The sequence below is a fragment of the Vipera berus genome (genome assembly GCF_964194415.1).
Source record: "Vipera berus genome assembly, chromosome: 2".
Classification (NCBI taxonomy): domain Eukaryota; kingdom Metazoa; phylum Chordata; class Lepidosauria; order Squamata; family Viperidae; genus Vipera; species Vipera berus.
The window spans coordinates 11,178,695-11,197,766 of NC_138203.1; the positions used below are offsets into that span (position 1 = coordinate 11,178,695).

Here is a 19,072-nt window from a genome sequence, read left to right on the forward strand (position 1 = left end):
ATTATTATTATTATTATTAATTTTATTTGTATACCGCCCTTCTCCCGAAGGACTCAGGGCGGTGAACAGGGCAATACATGTTAAAAAGACAGAATACAAAAATTAAAAAAGTTGCTTCAGCCAATGATCGTGGGATTCAGTCAACAACAACAATTGTGACTGTAGGGATTGCCGTCACTAAGTGACGCTAGTGCGCTTTAACGACTGCATTGCGCTTAGCAATGGAAATTCCAGAATCCGATTGCTGTCATAAGTCAAAGGCTTCCTGTACTGATGAAAGCTACACATCAAAGAACTTGAGCAACAGCTATGATTCTTCGTAACCTTTAATCTTCTTGCCTTTAGTTTCCCTCCTTGCATTATCTAACAGCCTGCTTCACTTCCGTCATCAGTCTCCGTCTGGCCTCCATTTTTGGAGCCTCCCTTGGGCCGGTCACTCCCTGCTTTCCACAAGTCCAGCAAGTGACCGGATTTCTCGCTTTTGTCGCGGCTCCTCTCTAGCAGGCTGGCACCTTTTAATTTCTGTTTGTGGGGAGCTGCTTTGCTCAGTCGGATGAACCTTTATCCCTCCTCTGAGTTGAAGGCGCACTGCTCCAACCTTCTCCGATTTTTCGGAGGACAAGCCGGGGAGAAACGTTTTGGCGGTTTCCCCACAAATTGTCAAGTGTACCACAACATCTGCAGGTCCCCCCTCCCCACCCGCCCTTCTGCTCCATTCTTTTTTACTTTTGTTTCTCACGGCACCATTCGCAGAACAGTTTTTATGCCTCCTCTTCCTGGTCTGTTTTGATTAGTCATGTATGCTGTACACAACTTCCCCTCCAGCGGTTGTGTGGCTAACCTCCAGTTGGCTCCCTTCCGTTTGTTCACACCTGAGAACTGGATGCCTTGTCCCCTTCTCTGGCCTCTGTGGCGGTTCTGCTTTGGCAGCAGAGAGCTGCCCTGTCCAAGGGACCATGGGCGACTCTCTCTCGCAATCCACAAGGGCTTCTCCTCAGCCGGCCTCCTTCCTGCTCTCCCGGCACAGGGAAAGCGGACTAGAGGCGTCAATTGAAAGCCGTGGGGGAGAGGCCAGTTTCCAGGCTTGGCCTCTTCTTGCTGCTGGTCTCCCAAGCGGGCCCTTTAGCCTCTCTGCCTGCCAAATCCGGGTGGAAAAATTCCCTCCGAGCTTTGTGGGCATCTTGATTTCTCTCTCTCTCTCTTTGCAGCTCATCCCTGAGATCTCCTCCCTCTCCTGGTTCACTACCGTGGTGCCCCTGGTCTTGGTCCTGACCGTGTCCGCAGTCAAGGATGCCATAGATGATGTTGTAAGAGTCTGGTAGCCATGCCCATCAGGGCTTTCCCCGTGCCCAACCCTCAGCTGGGCCCAAATCCACTCTGAAATCATCCCAAAGCAGCCGGGATCCATCTCCTGCCTTTGTTTCCAGAAGGAGGTGTCAGCAACAGAGGAGACTTCCTCTGGGTCTGGGGGCGGGGGAGAGGCAAGGGGGCATCTGGAGGAGCCTTTAGAGCAGCTGCTCTTGGCCTCCACCCAAGTCCAGACCAGGCGAGCAGTCAAGATTGGAGAGGAAGGGCAGTAACTGTTCCAGGGAGGGCACCCCCTTCCTGGCATCAGCCGTCCTGCCAGTGAAATCTGCCCACAGCGGCTCCCCCCCCCACTCCCTGCTTTCAGGGCTCCTGAAATCCCACCCTCAGCAAAGAAGGTTAAGCAGATGCCAGGTTGGCTTCTTCTGCTGCTTTGGGTTGCAGCCAGTCTAGGGTGCCCTGTCTATGGCTTGGCTGATTCTAGTTTTGTGTTCTTTTTGCAGAATCGACACGCAAACGACAAGCAAGTCAACAACCGGCCAGTTAAGGTTCTGATTAATGGCAGGTGAGCGACCTATAGGTCATCCAGTGAACAGCTGGCAAGGCCCAGAAGCTCCATAATGAGAAGTTGGAGGGTTTTCCCCGGTGGGGCCTGAGGACCCTTGGGGGGGGGCGGCTAGGGAAGTTTCCACAGCCAGAGGAAAGTTGTGTCGAGGATCAAGGCCCTCAGATGGACCCAGCATCCTTGGTGTGTTTGTCCACCCGCTCAGAGGCTGAAGACGCAGCTCTGAACACCACAGCTCCCCCCAGTTAAGCTTCTTCAGGTGGCTCAAAGGTGGGATCAAGGCATAAACAGGATGCACTTAAATAAGTCCCCCTGCATCGGAGGTGGGGGCTTCTCCTTCTCTGAAGCCAGAGGGCTCCTGGGGGGAAATCTCACTTTGCACTCATGTCCCTGACAGAGAATCTGTTAATTGGAAAAAGTGTGAGGCTGGGTAAGGCTCTTGGCCCTGGAGGCTCCTGCCTCACCTGGTGGCCAGCTGGGTGCAGCCGGGAAGCTCACACACCTGGTTCGGAGGGCAAGGACCCCTCCCAATGCTGCTTCCAATTTACAGCCCACCCCTAGATTTCAGCCAATGGGAAATCAGGAATTCCTGCTCAGCTCACTCCCACAGCTGGACTCTGCTGTGGACAGAAGAGCCCACTTCAGTTGGCCTGAGTCTCCTCGCATTTCAGGCCTGTTGCTTGATTATCTTTTCCAGAATCTTCCCAGGTATTGAGGTCAGGCTGATAGGTCTGTAGTTTCCAGGATCCATTTCCCCCCCACACACACACAATTTTTTGAAGATGGGAACTACATCAGCCCTTTTCTAGTCCTGTGGTAGTTCCCCAGGATCTTTGAAAAATACAGTTCAGTGGTTCTGAGATCACATCTGCCAGTTCCTTGAGAACCTTGGGGTGTAATCCATCTGGTCCTGGTGATTTGAACTCGTCTAGGCTGGACAGGTGCTCACTTACCATTTTCTTGGCTATCTTAACTTGCGTTTCTATTCTGGTTTTTATGGCACTGGTTTTGGTAGGTTGGACTGTTTTTTTCCCTTTGTGTAAAGACAGATGCAAAAAACAAGTTAAATAGTTCTGCTTTCTCCCTGTTGCTTGTCACCTTCTTGCCACTTTTCCCCACTAATGGACCAATCATTTCCTTAACTTTTTTCTTGTCTTTTATATGTTGAAAGAAGCTTTTTTTGTTATTTTTGACTTTTGTCACAAGCCTTAGTTCATTTTGAGCCTTAGCTTTCCTCACTTCATCTTTGCAGACTCGGGCTATTTGCTAATATTCTGCTTTAGATATGTGCCCTTCTTTCCATTTGTTTATACTTGTCCTTTTTGACTTTCAGTTTATCAGAGAGTTCTTTATGCAGCTATGCTGGTTCCTTTTGAGAGCTGTTCTTTTTCTTCTTTGTTGGTATTATGCTAGACTGGGCTTTTATAATCTCACTTTTCAAAATTTCCCAAGCTTCTTGAGTTGTTTTCCCCTTGAGGATTCTCATCCATGGAATCCTTCCCAAGCTCTCTCTAAGTTTATTGAAATTAGCTCTCTTAAAGTCCAAGACTCTAGTTTGACTAAGTCCTATTGCTTGTTCTTGCATAATGTTGAATTCCAATATTGCATGATCACTACCCTGCAAGGTTCCTGTGGCTTCAACACCTTCTATCATTTCATCTCTGTTAGTGAGAATTAGGTCCAATATGGCTGGTCCCTTGTCTACTTTTTCGGAGACAAAATTGTCTGCTAGGTTTTCAAGAATCTGTTTCATCTTCCACTTGGTGCCGAGTTTGTGTCCCAGTTCATGTCAGGGTAATTAATGCCCCCCATTACTATTGTGATGTGCTCTCTACATACCTTAGTTAGCTGACTAGTAAAAAGTTCATCTATTTGCTCTTGTTTGGTTGGGTGGCCTATAGTATACACCTATGGCAATGTCATTTCCCCCCCCCTTTTATATTGACCCAAATGCATTCGAGATAGTTTTCATCATTGTTGTGCTCTATTTCTGTAGAGATGTGTTGTTAGCTGCAAAGTCGTGTCCGACCCATCGTAACCCCATGGACAACGTTCCTCCAGGCCTTCCTGTCCTCTACCATCTTTTGGAGTCCATTTAGGCTCATGCCTACTGCTTCAGTGACTCCATCCAGCCACCTCATTTTCTGTCGTCCCCTTCTTCTCTTGCCCTCAACCTTTCCCAGCATTAGGCTCTTCTCCAGTGAGTCCTTCCTTCTCATTATGTGGCCAAAGTATTTGAGTTTCAACTTCAGGATCTAGCCTTCTAAAGAGCAGTCAGGGTTGATCTCCTCTAGGACTGAACGGTTTGATCACCTTGTGGTCCAAGGGACTCACAGGAGTCTTCTCCAGCACCATAGTTCAAAGGGCTCAATTCTTTGGCGCTCAGCCTTTCTTATGGTCCAACTTTCACAGCCATACATTGCAACTGGGAAGACCATAGCCTTGACTTTTGTTGGCAGGGTGACGTCTCTGCTTTTTAGTGTGCTGTCTAGATTTGCCATGGCTTTCCTCCCCAGGAGCAAGCGTCTTTTAATTTCTTGGCTGCAGTCCCCGTCTGCGGTGATCTTGGAGCCCAGGAAAATAAAATCTGTCACTACCTCCATTTCTTCCCCATCTATTTGCCAGGAATTGAGAGGGCCGGATGGTAGAGATGTAGTTATTTCTTATATATATATCTCAGCACCTAATGTGACCACTTGCTTAAAACGTTTCAAAATACACCTCAGTTTTCCTGAAATCAGAATCACGAAATCCTCCCGAGCTGAAAACCCCAGGATGCATCTGATGCCAACCAGGCTTCTCGCCAAAGCTGACCCACAGCTGCTCCCCAAAACTCCCCCGAAGAGGACGGAGGCTTGCTAAGGGATGCCCTTTTCTCTGGTGCTTTTGTAACTGGGATTTTCTTCTAGTCTGAAGGAAGACTTGTGGCTCAACGTTGAAGTGGGAGACATCATCAAGCTGGAGAACAATAATTTTGTGACAGTAAGCGATGGCAGCTCCTCCCCCACTCCCTCATGCCATGGGTGTCCCAAGAGGCTCCTTAGGGACCAGCTCTGTTGCCCTGGGCCAGTCCAGTTAGCACTGACCAAATAAAGGCCATCATGGAAGTTGCTGTCTTGGGCAGTCTTTGAAGGAAGCCCAGCCTGGAGCAGGAACTTTGGAGCCGAGCTGGAAATTAACTCAATGTCAGAGAGGCCCTTGAGCCGAGTCAGATGCAGCCAGGCCTGGTCTGTCTCGCCACCCTGCATCAGCAGCTCTTGGCACAGCGGTCGTGCAGCATAGGGGTGTTTTGGATCGGGGGTCCTCTCTGTATCTCCCACCTGCAACCTTTAGGCGTGGCCAGAGGGTCCCTCAGAGGCCTTCCGGCACATCCATAGTCCCCAAGAGGGCAACTGGGAGGACAAACAGCCGATGCCTGGGCAATCCATTGGCACTGATCCGCCATTGCCCATGTTGCAGAATGACAACTCCTGCACTTGGTGTCGTTGGTCAGATGGTGGCGGGGATCTAATGGGACTGAGGTCAGCAACCATGAGCCTGCCTTGACCTCCGGTTGCCGGGGTGAGGGTCCTTTCCCTTGAAAGAGAGACCTCGGCCATGATTTGGGGAGAGAGGGGGCAGCCGACATCCCCTACCTGCCGTTTCTCACCAACTCTTCCCCTCTGCAGGCGGATGTCCTCTTGCTCTGCAGCAGTGAGCCCCACAGCCTGACCTACATTGAGACGACGGAACTGGACGGGTAAGGGTCTGAGCCTCCCTCCCTCTCGGTGGGCAGCCTGACCCTCTGTCCTGCCTCCTGAGAACCTTCCCATGATGCCCTTGGTCTGGAGCCTCCCACCTGGGTGATCTCTGGGTGGTGCATCCTCCCTCCCCTCTCTTGTTGCAGGGAAACCAACCTGAAAGTGAAGCAGGCGCTGACCGTCACCGCGGCACTAGGGGGGGACCTGCAGGCCCTGAGCAACTTTAATGGTATGTAGGGGAGGGATGCCTGGCCAGCTGGGCAGCACTGGACCTCTGCCACCGGGCTCTGGAGACCCCTTAGACCCTGTCCTTGGAGCCCCAGAGAGAGAGGTTGAGGGCAGCTGTGGGGCAACTCTTGGATCTGAAGCCCCCTTGGACTCTGGTGTTACCCCACCTGCTTTTCCCTGGCAGTTTTTTCCCTTCCATCTCGAGCAGACGGTCCATGAGGATAGCAGGGTTGAGTGGGAGTGGGACCCTGGAAAGCGGGGAGTCAGGCCGGGGCCCTTTGGGGGGGCCTGGAGGGAGGGCCCTGAGCCACCTGCTAGGGCTGTGATTGGGGTGCTGCCTGCATTAGAGGTTCTCCCCTTGCCTGGCCAGAGAGAGGCCAATTCAGAAAGCGCAGCCGGGCGAACATTTTGTGGGATGCAAAGCTGGAGAGCATCACATCAGGAGTGGTGGATCCCAATTCCTCAACTTGTGCTGCTCCCAGCCTGAAGATGTTCTCCCAGCCTTGGTAGGGTGGTGGTGGAGGCCTGCCAGTTGCGGCTTATGTGTGATGGGGTGTGTTTGTCTGAATGCATAGGACCTTGTCTTCACTGCTTTCTGCTTTTTGACTCTTAAGTCACCCTGGATTAATAATACTAACGATAGGTATGCCTGAGGGCAAAGGCTGCAGACACGTTGCACGCTCTCCGTTGCACTAATATATGTGTCCACTACTACCCACTGCTGCACAGTGTGGCCTCCAGTCTCAAGAACCAACCCTTCCCCCCCCTCAGCTCTGGGCTCTTCCCAACTGTCTCTCTGCCTCCTCCCCCCACCTCCCACCCCAACTCCCCCCTTTTCTTCACAGATCTTTGCACTCTTTCCTTCTCTTCCTGTTTCTCTTCACTCCTCTGAGGGCCGAGGGGTCTTGGCGTGACACTCCGGCATGGCAGCACCTCCCAGGGTGGGTATGCTGGCAGGGCCCTCGCCCATGGGGTCCACCAGCCCCATGTGGTTGGCGGGGGGGGGGCTGGGCCAAGAAGAGAGGGGTCTCAGCCAGAGCAAAGGAGGACCCCGTTGTGCATTGCCCCTCCGGAAGGCAAGCTCTCTCTTTGGTCTCAGCTGCACTCTGGGACAGCCTGCCAGAAAACGGCCAAGGGAGGGAAGTAGCATAGGCAGCTGAGGGGAGGGGAGGATCCTGCCTGCGGGGAAGGGGCTAGGAAGGGCATATGGGGTGGGTGGGTGGCCAGGATGATTGTTGGAAGCCCCGGGGGGGGAAAGGAAGGGCTGGGAGTCATCGTCCTTTCTTCTGCAGGGGAAATCCGCTGTGAAGCCCCCAACAACCGGCTGGGCAGGTTCACCGGGACCCTTTTTTTCAAGAAGGAGAAGTTCGCCTTGGACAACGAGCAGCTGCTGCTGAGAGGCTGCATCCTCCGCAACACCGACTGGTGCTTCGGGCTGGTCATCTTTGCCGGTGGGTGAGGAAGAGTGGCTGGCCCTGGCCGGGCAAAGTCTGGGGGGTGGGGTGGGGGAGGTTGTTTGCAACCCCAGCCCTCATTGAGCTCTTCTCTCTTGGGATCCTCGCCACTGCAGCCCTTATTCCCTCCCACCCACTTCGCCCTCTTCCTTGTACCGGAGGGCTGGCCACTTCTCAGGCAGGTTCCGGAGCAGCACAGCATGCCTGAAGGCCCCCCCCCTCCAAGCAGCCCGTGGAGGGCAGTGGCCTCCTGGCTTCCCTCCTCCCCCAGGCCAGTTGCAGAGCTGGGGGAGTCACCTGAAGGGATCACCCAACGGATCGACCGCTGCTGTGGTTCTGTAGTTGATCCTAAAGGGGAAAAGCTCTTCACCACTTCCCATTTTGTTTGCCTTTAGCTCTTTGATTTTCAGTACCAGAGCTTGCAGGTCCTGCTAATGTCAGCACAGGGCAGGTTATGGATGTTTCTTCCTTCAGTTTTAAAACCTCACTCTTCTTCCTCTTCCAATCCAGCTATATATTGTATATTCAGTGTAGGCCATGAAAGATGCTTGGTGTGACCAGCTTGCAAAGGCAACTTGAATTAAAATTTGGAATAAATTAATAGGCTGGAGGGCTTGGCTTTGCCTTGTAGCATAACTCAGATCCTGGGTGTATTTTAAGATTTCAACGATTAGTGCTTACGGATCTTTATGGGCACTAATCAACCACTCTGCTACGTGAGCATGCCAAAAGGCGTCCATTCACCCCTCTGCAGCATTTGGGAAGCTGGTTCCCCAAAAGGGCAGAGCCCCACTCCCTTGCAGAGGCCCCACTTCCCTGGGCCAGAGCTGGCGCCAGAGGCTCCTGTGCCTCTGGTGCCACAGTTGTGGCACTGCTGCATTCAGTCACCCCATGGCCTGCTTCACAAAAGGGAGCCTGCGTAGCTCCAGAGCCCCTTGCCGGGGTCATTTTCTTGTCTTCTCCCCCAGAGTAAGCACCGCCCTTCTTCTGCCCTCTTCAAATTCATTTCTCTCCTTTCCATCTGGGGATGGATCGTGAGATGGGAGTCTGGGGACAAGGGACAGGAAAGGCTCCTGTCTTTCTGGATGCAGAACATGTTGATTCCCAAATTAAAGTAAACCCACCATGGTTGGTTCCCCAGGGCCAGATACCAAACTGATGCAAAACAGCGGAAAAACCATTTTGAAGCGGACCAGCATCGAGCGTCTCATGAACTACCTAGTTTTGGTGGTGAGTCCTGCTTGTTGGGTTGGGCTTCATAACTTGGGCTGCCCCATAGATACAGCTGGGTTGTCTGGTAAATGTTGGTCTTCCTCGGTCCAAATGTGCCTGCCTCCCTCTTGGAGACCTCTCATGTAAAAGAGGGAAGGAGACTTTGCAGAATAACAAGAGTTGGAAGGGATCCTGGAGGTCTTCTAGTCCAGCCCACTGCTCAAGGTTGGTCCAACCCTAGACCATTTCAGACACGAGGCTCTCCGCTTATTGGGTTCTCAATGTTCTCTGAGCTTGGCATTTTTCTTAACAGACATTTCATTACCTCAGTCCATAACCACTTCAGTGGGTGCACACAAAGTGAGGTTTGGTATCTCTTTGGATGCAGCAGTTGGTCCTTGCAGGCCTTGTCTGATGGGGCTGTTGTTTCTTCTTGATCGCTTTTCCTTAAAGGGTGTGTTGCTTTAATGGGTGTGTGATAGGAGGAATTAATTAATTAATTAATCAGGCAAGTCATAGAAGAAGAATGTGTAACCAAGCTATGCCAGCAAACCTGGAGAATGACAAACTATTGATCAGATTGGAGGAAGTCAGTCTGCCTATCACAGGGGTAGGCAACCTTGGCTCTTTTATGACTCGTGGACTTCAATTCCCAGAATTCCTGAGCCAAGGTTGCCTACTCCTGGCCTATCAATACCAAAGAAAAGAGCTTTAACAGAGTCTCCTTAATACAATATCCTTAATTCCTCATGCCGGCAAAATAATGCTCAGGATCACTGTCAGGGAATTGTGCGGCTGGTGTTCAGATGAAGTCAGAGACACTGACACAAACGCATAGTTTTATATGAATAAATACATTTTACATAAATATTTTCAGCACAGGAGCATCCTGAGGTAAATCTCAGAGCACAAAAGGGCCCTCCACACCCACAGGAAGATGAGCCTGACTAGAAAATTGGAGGAAGGAACATAAATAGCCTTTGTTATGCTGATGACCTCATTCTAATAGACAAAAATTCAAAGGATCTGCAATCTACCAATAAAACTCAAGGAGTAGTGTGGGGAAAAATCGACCGGAATTAAATACAAAGGAGATCAAACTAAGGGCAACAGGTGGAACAGCCATCCTTAGAGCTGACAATGAAAGTATCAAAAAGCTAGATGGTTTCTGCCTTTGAGGATCACCCACCAACGTTAAAGGAACAAACAGTCAAGAAATAACGCCAAGGATTAGCACTTGGTGGAGCTAGACTACTGTACCGGAAGGCCCCAGAAAAGATATTCAAATGCCTTGATGTGTCTCTGTTGGCGAAAGTCAAAATTGTGCAGTCCACGGTATTCCTTGTGACACTCTCTGGAAGCAAAAGCTGGACCTCGAAGAAGATGGAGAGAACAAAAGAGGGGCAGCAAAGTGGATGACTCAATTGCAGGCGATGGGTTTCACCTTGGTAGATCTGAAGGGCCAGGTTGGAGGGCCAGATCATCTTGGAGAAGGTTTCTCGGTGGGATCACCATTAAGAGTGGACACCATTCTTATATTCAATGGGGGAGAATGAACTCAGAGTCTCTTACCTTTGACCTTTGGTAGTTCTTTTTTGAATGACTGATAAACGGTCAGTGTTTATATATGTCTGTTGCCTGATTGGTCCTGGGGCAAAGCTGCTAGGAATTCTCTCGGGGAATTCTTGCTTGGTGTAAAGCAGGGCTATCCAACTTTGGCAACTTTAAGACTTGTGGACTTCAACTCCCAGAATTCCCCAGCCAGCCATGAAGTCCAGGTTGGACACCTGTGACATAAGTGTCTACAGTTTGCCGGTTGCAATTGTAACTGAATTGAAGGGAAACTCATCAAATTTGCAGATGACACTAAACTGGCAGGAGTATCCAACACCCCAGAAGACAAACTCAGGATCCAAAAAGATCTTGACAAACATGAACAATGGGCCCTATCCAACAAAATGAATTTTAATGTGGAGAAAAGCAAACTTTTATATTTAGGCAGGAAAAATCAAAGGTACAAGTACAGACTGGGCGAGACCTGGCTTAAAAGCAGTAATTGTCAGAGGGACCTTGGAGCCCTAGTGGACGATCACTTGACTATGAGCCAACAGTGTGCAGCCGCCGCCAAAAAAGCGGGTTGTATAAACAGAGGCATAGAATCAAGATCATGCAAAGTATTAGTACTGCTTTATAAAACCCTAGTAAGACCACACCTGGAACACTGCTGCCAATTTTGGTCACCATATCACAAAAAAGATGTTGAGAATTTGGAAAAAAAAATTCAGAGAAGAGCAACTAAGATGATCGAAGGCCTGGAGACTAAAACATACGAAGAACGATTGCATGGGTTTGACTAGTCTAAAGAAAAGAAGAAATAGGCGTGACATGTATTTGAGGGGCTGCCACAAAGAAGAGGGGATCACATTATTCTCCAAGCACCAGAGGGCAGGACAAGAAACAATGGTTGGAAACTAATCAAAGAGAGAAGCAACCTGGCATTAAGGAGAAACTTCCTGACAGTGAGGATAATCAACCAGTGGAACATCTGGCCCCCAGAAATTGTGGGTGCTCCATCACTGGAGATTTTTAAGAAGAGGCTAGACAGTCACTTGTTTTGAGATAGTATAGGTTCTCCTGCTTAAGCAGGGGGGCTGGACTAGAAGACCTCCAAGGTCCCTTCCAGCTCTATTCTATTCTGAATTCCTCTGTGTTGTGAAATTAAACATGTTTCATTATGTCTTCTACTGACAACTGATGTCCATGCAATCCTCTAACTAGTGGGTGGCTCATTGGCTGCCAGCTGTGAATGAGGCTGGCTTTGTCTCCTTTGGCTTTTGGCTAAAGGCCTTTGGGTTCACCTAGGGCGGGCTTACCTTGATAAGCTTTATTGGATGATGGCAAAGGTGTCTTTTTAGAGCCAGGAGCTGAGCTGAGAATTATTGCCATCTATTGTATACATGTATGCATGTATGTATGCATGCATTGATTGATTGATTGATTGATTGATTGATTCTTGTTAAATTTATCTCCTGCACATTTTGCTATCAAGCAAGGGCTGGGTTTCTTTGCCACAAAGATGCCAAGGGGTGATTCAGTGATGAATATGCTTGATGAGGATGAAGGGGGAAATTTGTTTTTCTTGCTTTCTCCCTCTGGGGGAGGATTTTATTTTTCCTTTTCCCACAATTTTTAATATTCTTTTTCTTCTTTCTAAATATATTTTATATTATTTTGCATTTGTTTTATCGGTTTAATATAATTTTGAATAAAACTACTGCACAAGAAAAGTTGCAGCAACATAACCCAAAAGGAAGCAGCTGCCTGCAAACAGCGACCAAACTTCACTCATGTCAGTGCTCTGATGTTGTTGGAAGTGAAATGTTTGGAACAACACCAAGAATCCGCTTTTGCAAATTGGCTGGATAGTATCTCTGACCCAACTGGGATGACAGTTGCATTGTCAGCCAGTGGAGAAGACCCTCCCTTGATGCAGGAAGCACTCTCCGTTGGAGGTCTTCAAAGAGAAGGTCTCTAGTGGATCCATCCCTGAGCAAAAAGGCTGGACTAGATATCCTCTTCTAACCTTTTGATTTGGTGTGACAGACTGGTGTGGCTCAGGCACTCGGGAGGGAGGGCTACCTGGTCTGGGCCATGGCTGCTCTGGGTGAAGGTGGTAGGGCTAGTCCCCAGACTGGAAGGTCCTTCTCTGCCACCTACGCTGCTACCAATTTCTCTCCCTTGGTAGATCTTCCTCTTTTTGGCCATCATGTGTTTGATCCTGGCCGTCGGCAACTGCATCTGGGAATACAACCAGGGCTACCGGTTCCAGGTGTACCTGCCCTGGGCAACGGATGTCAAGTCATCATTTTTCTCTGCATTTCTTGTGTTCTGGTCCTACGTCATCATCCTCAACACCGTGGTGCCCATTTCTCTCTATGTCAGGTAAGAGGGCAACTGAGGGGCCAGACCAGCCTCCCACCACCCAGCTTGGAAGGAGAACCCATTGAGCCTGGTGGTCTGAGCCTGGTGGGGTGGGGGCAATTTCTCCCCTGCTTCTGGAAGAGCTGCCATCATGGTGGGATGCTCCGAGCAGCAGGCTCAGTTGGAGGAGCCACCCAGAACCCAGGTCCCTTGGATCACTGCCAAAGAGAGGCCTCTCCTGTCACCACAGACTCCCGAGGGGGTGTCCGTGACTTGACTTGGGGAACAGGAGGAGAGAAACGTCTCCATTCACCAGCCAAGGGGCCTTGTCCCTTCAATACAGGGGACAGTTCCCAAAGGCATCAAGGGCACCCCAGCCATGGCCAGCAGTGACCCTTTGCCGTCTTTGTGTGTGGCTTGCTGCTCTAGACAATGTCACATCAGCTGGTGGCACAGCTGGCTGAATCATATCGCCTTGCCAGGGTGGGAGCGGGCACCGGACACTTCCCTCCCTGCCAGGCACCCAGTGTGTGCCTTTCTTTGCTCCAGCGTTGAGATCATCCGCCTGGGCAACAGCTTCTACATCAACTGGGATCACAAGATGTACTACCCACTCCATGATATGCCTGCCCAGGCCCGCACCACCACCCTCAATGAGGAGCTGGGGCAGATTGGATACATCTTCTCAGACAAAACGGGGACCCTCACTAAGAACATAATGACCTTCAACAAATGCTGCATCGCTGGGAGGCTCTACGGTAAGATGGGGCCAGATGGAGAGGCGCCTCACTGTAGGATGGCAAGATGAAAACAGATCAGAGCCAGCCCCGCTTTCTCTGGAGAAAAGGAGGAGATAAGGGAGAGGGGGGGGGCTTTCCCAACCTGCTCCCGGCACTTTTGGCTCTCTGGCCCCCAAATCACTTTCAGATAAGGGATGAAGGCCCTTTGCAAGAGATAGAAAATGGCAAGCAGGCATTCCTGACCGGAAGTATTCTAGTCATGAGGCTCATTATTCTGGAGGCATCGTCAGGCATAGTCAGACTGCGCCCCCCCCCCCACAATGCTTCTGTCTAAGATAGGCTCAAGGGTGGCCAAGAGGTGGATACAGCAATTTGGGGAAGGTCTCCCTCTGACTGTAGCGTGTGCTTAGCATGAGGGTCGAGCATGATGTCTCCATGGGTGGTTTGGTCCTGAGCATCCCTCTGTCTTGACATTCTTGGTGATGAGAGCCAAGGTTTGGAAGTTTCAGAACAGAAACGGAGGAACAGGAGCCCCCACCACCACCACCGCCGCCATGTCCCCTGGAGCGTAGAGGCCCTGGTTGTCCTTCAAAGCCGGTCTGTGTTTTTTCTCTCCCACAGGAGATATTCTGGATTCAGATGGATTCCTGGTGGAGGACTTTGAGGTAAGGGACGCTCCACCAACCCTCTTTTGAAACGGGGCTGGTTGTGTCCCAGCAGTGGCGGCTTCTAGGCTGCCATCCAGGCTTAAGGGAGAAGACCAAGTCTCGGGCAAGGAGAACTCGGCTCTCCCGTATTTTGCAGTAACCTTGTTCCCAGGCTATCTGCTCTTCTGCACAGCAGCACTTGAGTGCCGTCGCTGAAGGTGGAAGAGTCTTCAGCGGTGCCTCGCCCGCTTCCAGTTCCCCCAACCCTACCTCAGCCTCGGGACCAAAAGGGCATCTGCCCATAGGTGGGGTGAGGGAGGCAAGAGATGGGGAAGCCCCTGTGGCGCCATTTACTGAGAGAGCAAGATGCACAGGTCTTGTGATGTCCACTTACTTCCCACTCTGGGTGACCAGGGGACAGTGGGGGAAAGAGGCTTTGGCCACCTTCCTGTCCAGCTGGGCTGTTTTTGGACAGGAACTTAGTAGTCTTGTAGAGTACCGTCCCTTGGAGTAGAAAGGAAACTGGCACGAGGCTGATCAATTTGCCTCCAGCTCACCTCCCCATATCTTACATCACTGAAGAGGCTGGCAGCAAGCAGACCTTAAGAGTAAGAAACCCCACCCCCACCCCCTTCACAACACTCAGGTGGGCTGTTCCCCACTAGGGGCAAATGCAGATTCCCTCCTTACCTGCAGCTGAGATCAGCCTCTACACAGGAACCAGGTGCTGGGTGCGAAAGGAGAGCGGCAGCCCAGGGTGGCCTTGCAAAGGCCTTCTTTCTGGAGGGAGGCAGAGATTTTTCCCCTTCCAGCAGCTGGGATGAAATTGCATGGAGGAAACTTCCCAGGCACCAGAGGCCCTCTCCAGGAAAATGTTACCCTCCCCACTCCCCCCACTCCCCGGCCATCAGAAGCTGGACACATAACTTTTGGCCCAGAGGAAGAGACAATGGGTGAGGCCAGGGAGGGTTGAGGATGGCATTAGTATTGGCATCTCCTCAGGAAGTAACTTGTTGGGGTTTCTTCATGGTGAGCCAAGCAGTATGTATTCGGGAGCCCTGAAAAGTAGCTTTACCTCCCTGCTATGGGGGCTGGCTGGTGTCCAGAGAATGTCCAGCTCAGAACAAATGAGGTTGACCCTCCTCATTTCCTCCGCAGGCAATGGACAAAGTTGACTTTTCGTGGAACCCTTTGGCCGACCCAAAGTTTGTCTTCTATGACCACAGACTGCTCAAAGCGGTGAAGGCCAGAAATGAGTCCACACACAGGTTCTTCCGCCTCCTTTCCCTCTGCCACACGGTGATGCCGGAAGAAACAAAGGAAGGTGAGGCTGCGCCCCATGGCAGAGCCGGCAGGGGAGGACACGGTGGCTGCGGGGGGGGGGGGGCCGCTCACGCTTGCAAAACAACCAGTACCTTTCCTCGCCCGCAGGCACACTGGTCTACCAAGCCCAGTCCCCAGACGAGGGGGCCTTGGTGACTGCAGCCCGAAACTTCGGCTTCGTGTTTCGTGCCCGCACCCCCACGACCATCACCGTGGTGGAAATGGGGGAAACCCTGGTGTACGAGCTGCTGGCCATTCTGGACTTCAACAATGTGCGCAAAAGGATGTCCGTCATTGGTGTGTCTCTCTCCCTTCCCACTCTGCACACGGGTTGCTCAAGCTCTCCTCCTGCCCAGCGGTTGCCTTGTGTTCACAGGAGAAATTGTCATTCTGCACAACTCCCAAGACCTTGGCTGGGTTCCCCTGGTTTGATGTGCAAGTGGGGTCCTTGGTGTTCTTTGAGCTTGGTGTGTCTCTTGCAGATGTTTCATGGCCAAACCAGGTAGCATCATCAGGGCTGAATGTATTGCCTAGTTGGGTAATGAAATGTCTGTAAGAAAACAATCAAGGTCAGAGAATACCAAATACCCTGGGGTGGTGGTGGTCACCATTGTCCTCCTCCTCCTCCCTCTCCTCCTCCTCTCACCATCCCTTCTAGCACTGATGATGTGATGGGTAATGAAACGTCTCTAAGAAAACAACCAAGCTCAGAGAGCACCGGGCACTCCACAGTTCTCCTCTCCTCCTCCTCCTCATCTCCCTTCTTCTTCTTCTCCTCCTCCTCCTCTCACCATCCCTTCTAGCACTGATGATGTGATGGGTAATGAAACGTCTCTAAGAAAACATCCAAGCTCAGAGAGCACCGGGCACTCCACAGTTCTCCTCTCCTCCTCTCCCTCCTCCTCCTCTTCTCCACAAACCCCCCTCCCTTCTAGCACTGGTGCTGTGACCTAGCTGGGTCATGGAAAGTCTGCAAGACAACCACCAAGCTCAAGAGAACACCAAGGAGCCCACAGCTCAATCCAGAACCACAGTTATTCTCTTTTATCAGTGATGTCCTAGTGTAATTATTGAGGAACAATTCAGACAACCCGTCAGCAGTGCAGAAGGACTGGGACCTTTCCGATAGGCTACCTGGGGCATGTTTGGTGATTTGGAGGAGGAAGGCCAGAGGGGAGGGAAGAGAGATGAGGAGGGAGGGGGGGCCCCTTCCGGTTTGGGTCTCTTTCTGAGCTCCATCTGCTGCAGTCTCACCTTCTGCCCTTCCTGCCTTGTTCCCAGTGCGAAACCCGAGAGGTGAGCTGACTCTGTACTGCAAAGGGGCCGACACCATCCTGTACAAGCTCCTCCACCCCTCCTGCAAACAACTCGAAGAAGAGACTACCGAGCACCTGGATGTAGGTGCCCCTGTCCCAGTGGAGACGCAGCTGAGGGCTGCCCTCCTGCTTCTTCCAAACGCAGGCAGGAACCTGGCTTGCTCGCTTGCCACCTTCTTCCTGGCCCCACCGATCTGTCAGCGGTGCTGCTTCCTCCAAGCTGATACAAAGCTGTGTGCCCTCTACCCCTTCCCTGTTCCCCAGGCCTTCTCAGTGCCAGGAACAGAGCTGGGCACAGAAGCGAGAAGGCAGCTGAGCTGCACAGTTGCTGGCTGGCCTCCCTCTGAAAGCCCAGGGCATCTAGTCCAGCCTCCTGCTTAGGCCTGGGTCCCCCAGAGCACCTCTGATGGGCAAGCATCCGGTCTCCATTGGGGAGACCTCAGGTGTTTCATGTGGCAGCTGCTGGGACTCACTGGCTGCTCCTCTAGCCTGGCCTGGACCCTCTTCTGTGTGGGCTGATTTCCCCAGTTGTGCAGAATCCTGCTCTTTGGAGCCATAGAGATCAAACCTGCTCCCTCATCTTCATCGTGAGTCCATCAGGACTGTACCTTTCCAGGCTGTGGGGCAAAGGGCTCCCAGAGGAGCCGCTGTCAGGCCCCAAGGCAGCCCCTTTGGCACAACCGCCGGATGGAGGCCCCGGCTCCAACTCCTGGAGTTTGGCTCTGCAGGTTTGCAGCCAGAGGCGCTCCTGATCTGTGTCCTCCCTCCCCGCAGGCCAGATGCAGGGCAGCAGCTCCCAGCAGCCCCAGGAACAGGGTGTGTGTGTGACAGGCCCCGTGTGAGTGGTTTGGGACTCAGAGCCTGCTGTCTTCCTAGGAGTTTGCCGGGGAAGGTTTGCGGACCTTGGTCGTGGCTTACCGAGACTTGGAGGAGTCCTACTTTGAGGGGTGGCGGAAGCGTCACCACGAGGCGAGCACCAGTTTGCAGGACCGAGAGGGAAAGCTGTCCAAGCTGTATGAGGAGATCGAGAGAGACCTGCAGGTAGGCTCCCAGCAAGAGGTGGCCGGCAATTGGCACGGTGGGAGCCATTGCCTTTCTTCACTCACCCCAGCAAATGCCAGTTGGGCACCACTTGCTGCTGCTCCCCAGGGGAATCCTCCGATGCTCTTGAGGCACCCAGTGCCTTGTGGCACCAAGTTCTGCTGAAAGGTTTGGTGGTCACGGAATTTCTCCTTCAGTGCTCTTCTTGAGAACTCTGCCAAGCAGCTAAAAAGTATATAGAGAGAGGGAGGTAGGGAGGAAGAGAGAGGGAGGGAGGGAGGGAGATTCATCTGCAACATGGTAAATTACAGGCAGATTCCCCAGAACGTGATCCAGCTTGGATGACCCTAGAATGATTAAGCTTATCGCAGGGGAGGATTATCTCCTGAGAGGAGACCACAAGGACATTTTATGCTCCATTTTCCATTTCTTGAGCACTGGTCAGTCTGGAGAAGGAGAGTGTTAGGTGCATGGGGCCTGGATTCTGGGCATGCATGCTATTCTAGATCAAGCTGTCATATACAGGCTGAGAATTTTTTAATCTTAATTTTAACTGGGTTTTAATTTTCTCAGGGTTCTATTTAAGCTTTTTTAATTTGTTTTAACGTTTGTATTGACTTTCTTTTAAATGCCCTGTAAACCGCCCTGAGTCCTTCAGGAAAGGGCGGTATATAAATCTAAATAAATAAATAAATAAATAAATAAATAATTATTTTTCCCCTTGCTAAGATCCCTGTATTGGTCTGTATAGATGGATATGATCACTGATAACAGCTCTTGCCAGATAGCAGAACTCATGAAAATATCTTTTATCATCCAGAAATACCTTTATTTGCATGCAGAGTAGATTACAGCAGATGAGGTGAATTAGATGATAACGCACGATATTTCCAAGGTCAAAAGACAGTATCGACTCACAGTGTCTGCGCGTGTGTCTGCCGGTTATGGAGGAGGAGACTCCCCAGGGAGAAGGAGGAGGAAGTCCATCCCAGAAAGGGGAGGGGTGTAAGGCACATGATCAGGAGAAGGAGGAAATATGTCCTAGGGAAGGAGGAGTTGGCTGACCAGGTCAAGATAGCATATTATAATTTCCCCAAACAACCACGTGGTGGCAGCACACATGCCTTGCCTTTCGAAGTAGGCCGTGTGATGCACAGTGCAGGGAAGGAGTCAGAAGGTCTTTAGCCAAGGACATTCAGGGCACGAGGGAAAAAAAAGGATGAACCTGAGACCTATTTACACCAACTCTGTCCCGGTGGCCCTCCCTGCCTTTCTGTCACCACATCCGCCCACCCTTTGCACTGACCTCCTTTGGATCTTTAAGCATCTCCCTTCTCTCACTGGAGGATCGTGCCCCCTTCGTCCCTCCATGATTTCTTTCCTCCCTCTGGGCTCCCTCTTTCCTTCCTTCGCTGAGCAGCTGGTGATGGGGTCCTTCCTCGTTCCCTCCCAGCCACCTCAACACCTGCCCTGCTTGTCTCACCGTCGCCCATTCATTCTGGTCTGTTTCAGCACGTGCTTCTTAGGTTCCACCACATGAAACTGACATGCGCAGCACTTGCTCCCATATAATGGGTCTC

At 51.4% G+C, this 19,072-nt stretch overlaps 1 protein-coding gene across 5 annotated transcripts in view; it reads left to right on the plus strand.

Moving 5' to 3' along the window:
• Positions 1–19,072, plus strand: part of LOC308660996 (phospholipid-transporting ATPase ID-like) — a 49,917-nt gene that overhangs the window by 17,442 nt on the left and 13,403 nt on the right. For 4 of the 5 annotated variants that reach the window (XM_081315650.1, XM_081315654.1, XM_081315652.1 and 1 more), the window contains exons 5-18: positions 1,209–1,307; positions 1,809–1,870; positions 4,780–4,852; positions 5,539–5,609; positions 5,757–5,839; positions 7,131–7,289; positions 8,434–8,522; positions 12,250–12,446; positions 12,975–13,183; positions 13,787–13,830; positions 14,971–15,136; positions 15,244–15,432; positions 16,417–16,532; positions 17,328–17,492. In XM_081315650.1, coding sequence (XP_081171776.1) covers positions 1,209–1,307; positions 1,809–1,870; positions 4,780–4,852; positions 5,539–5,609; positions 5,757–5,839; positions 7,131–7,289; positions 8,434–8,522; positions 12,250–12,446; positions 12,975–13,183; positions 13,787–13,830; positions 14,971–15,136; positions 15,244–15,432; positions 16,417–16,532; positions 17,328–17,492 — 1,722 coding nt within the window. Of the gene's footprint in view, positions 1–1,208; positions 1,308–1,808; positions 1,871–4,779; positions 4,853–5,538; positions 5,610–5,756; positions 5,840–7,130; positions 7,290–8,433; positions 8,523–12,249; positions 12,447–12,974; positions 13,184–13,786; positions 13,831–14,970; positions 15,137–15,224; positions 15,433–16,416; positions 16,533–17,327; positions 17,493–19,072 lie in introns of all 5 variants that reach the window. The other variant, XM_081315653.1, reaches the window with a different exon arrangement.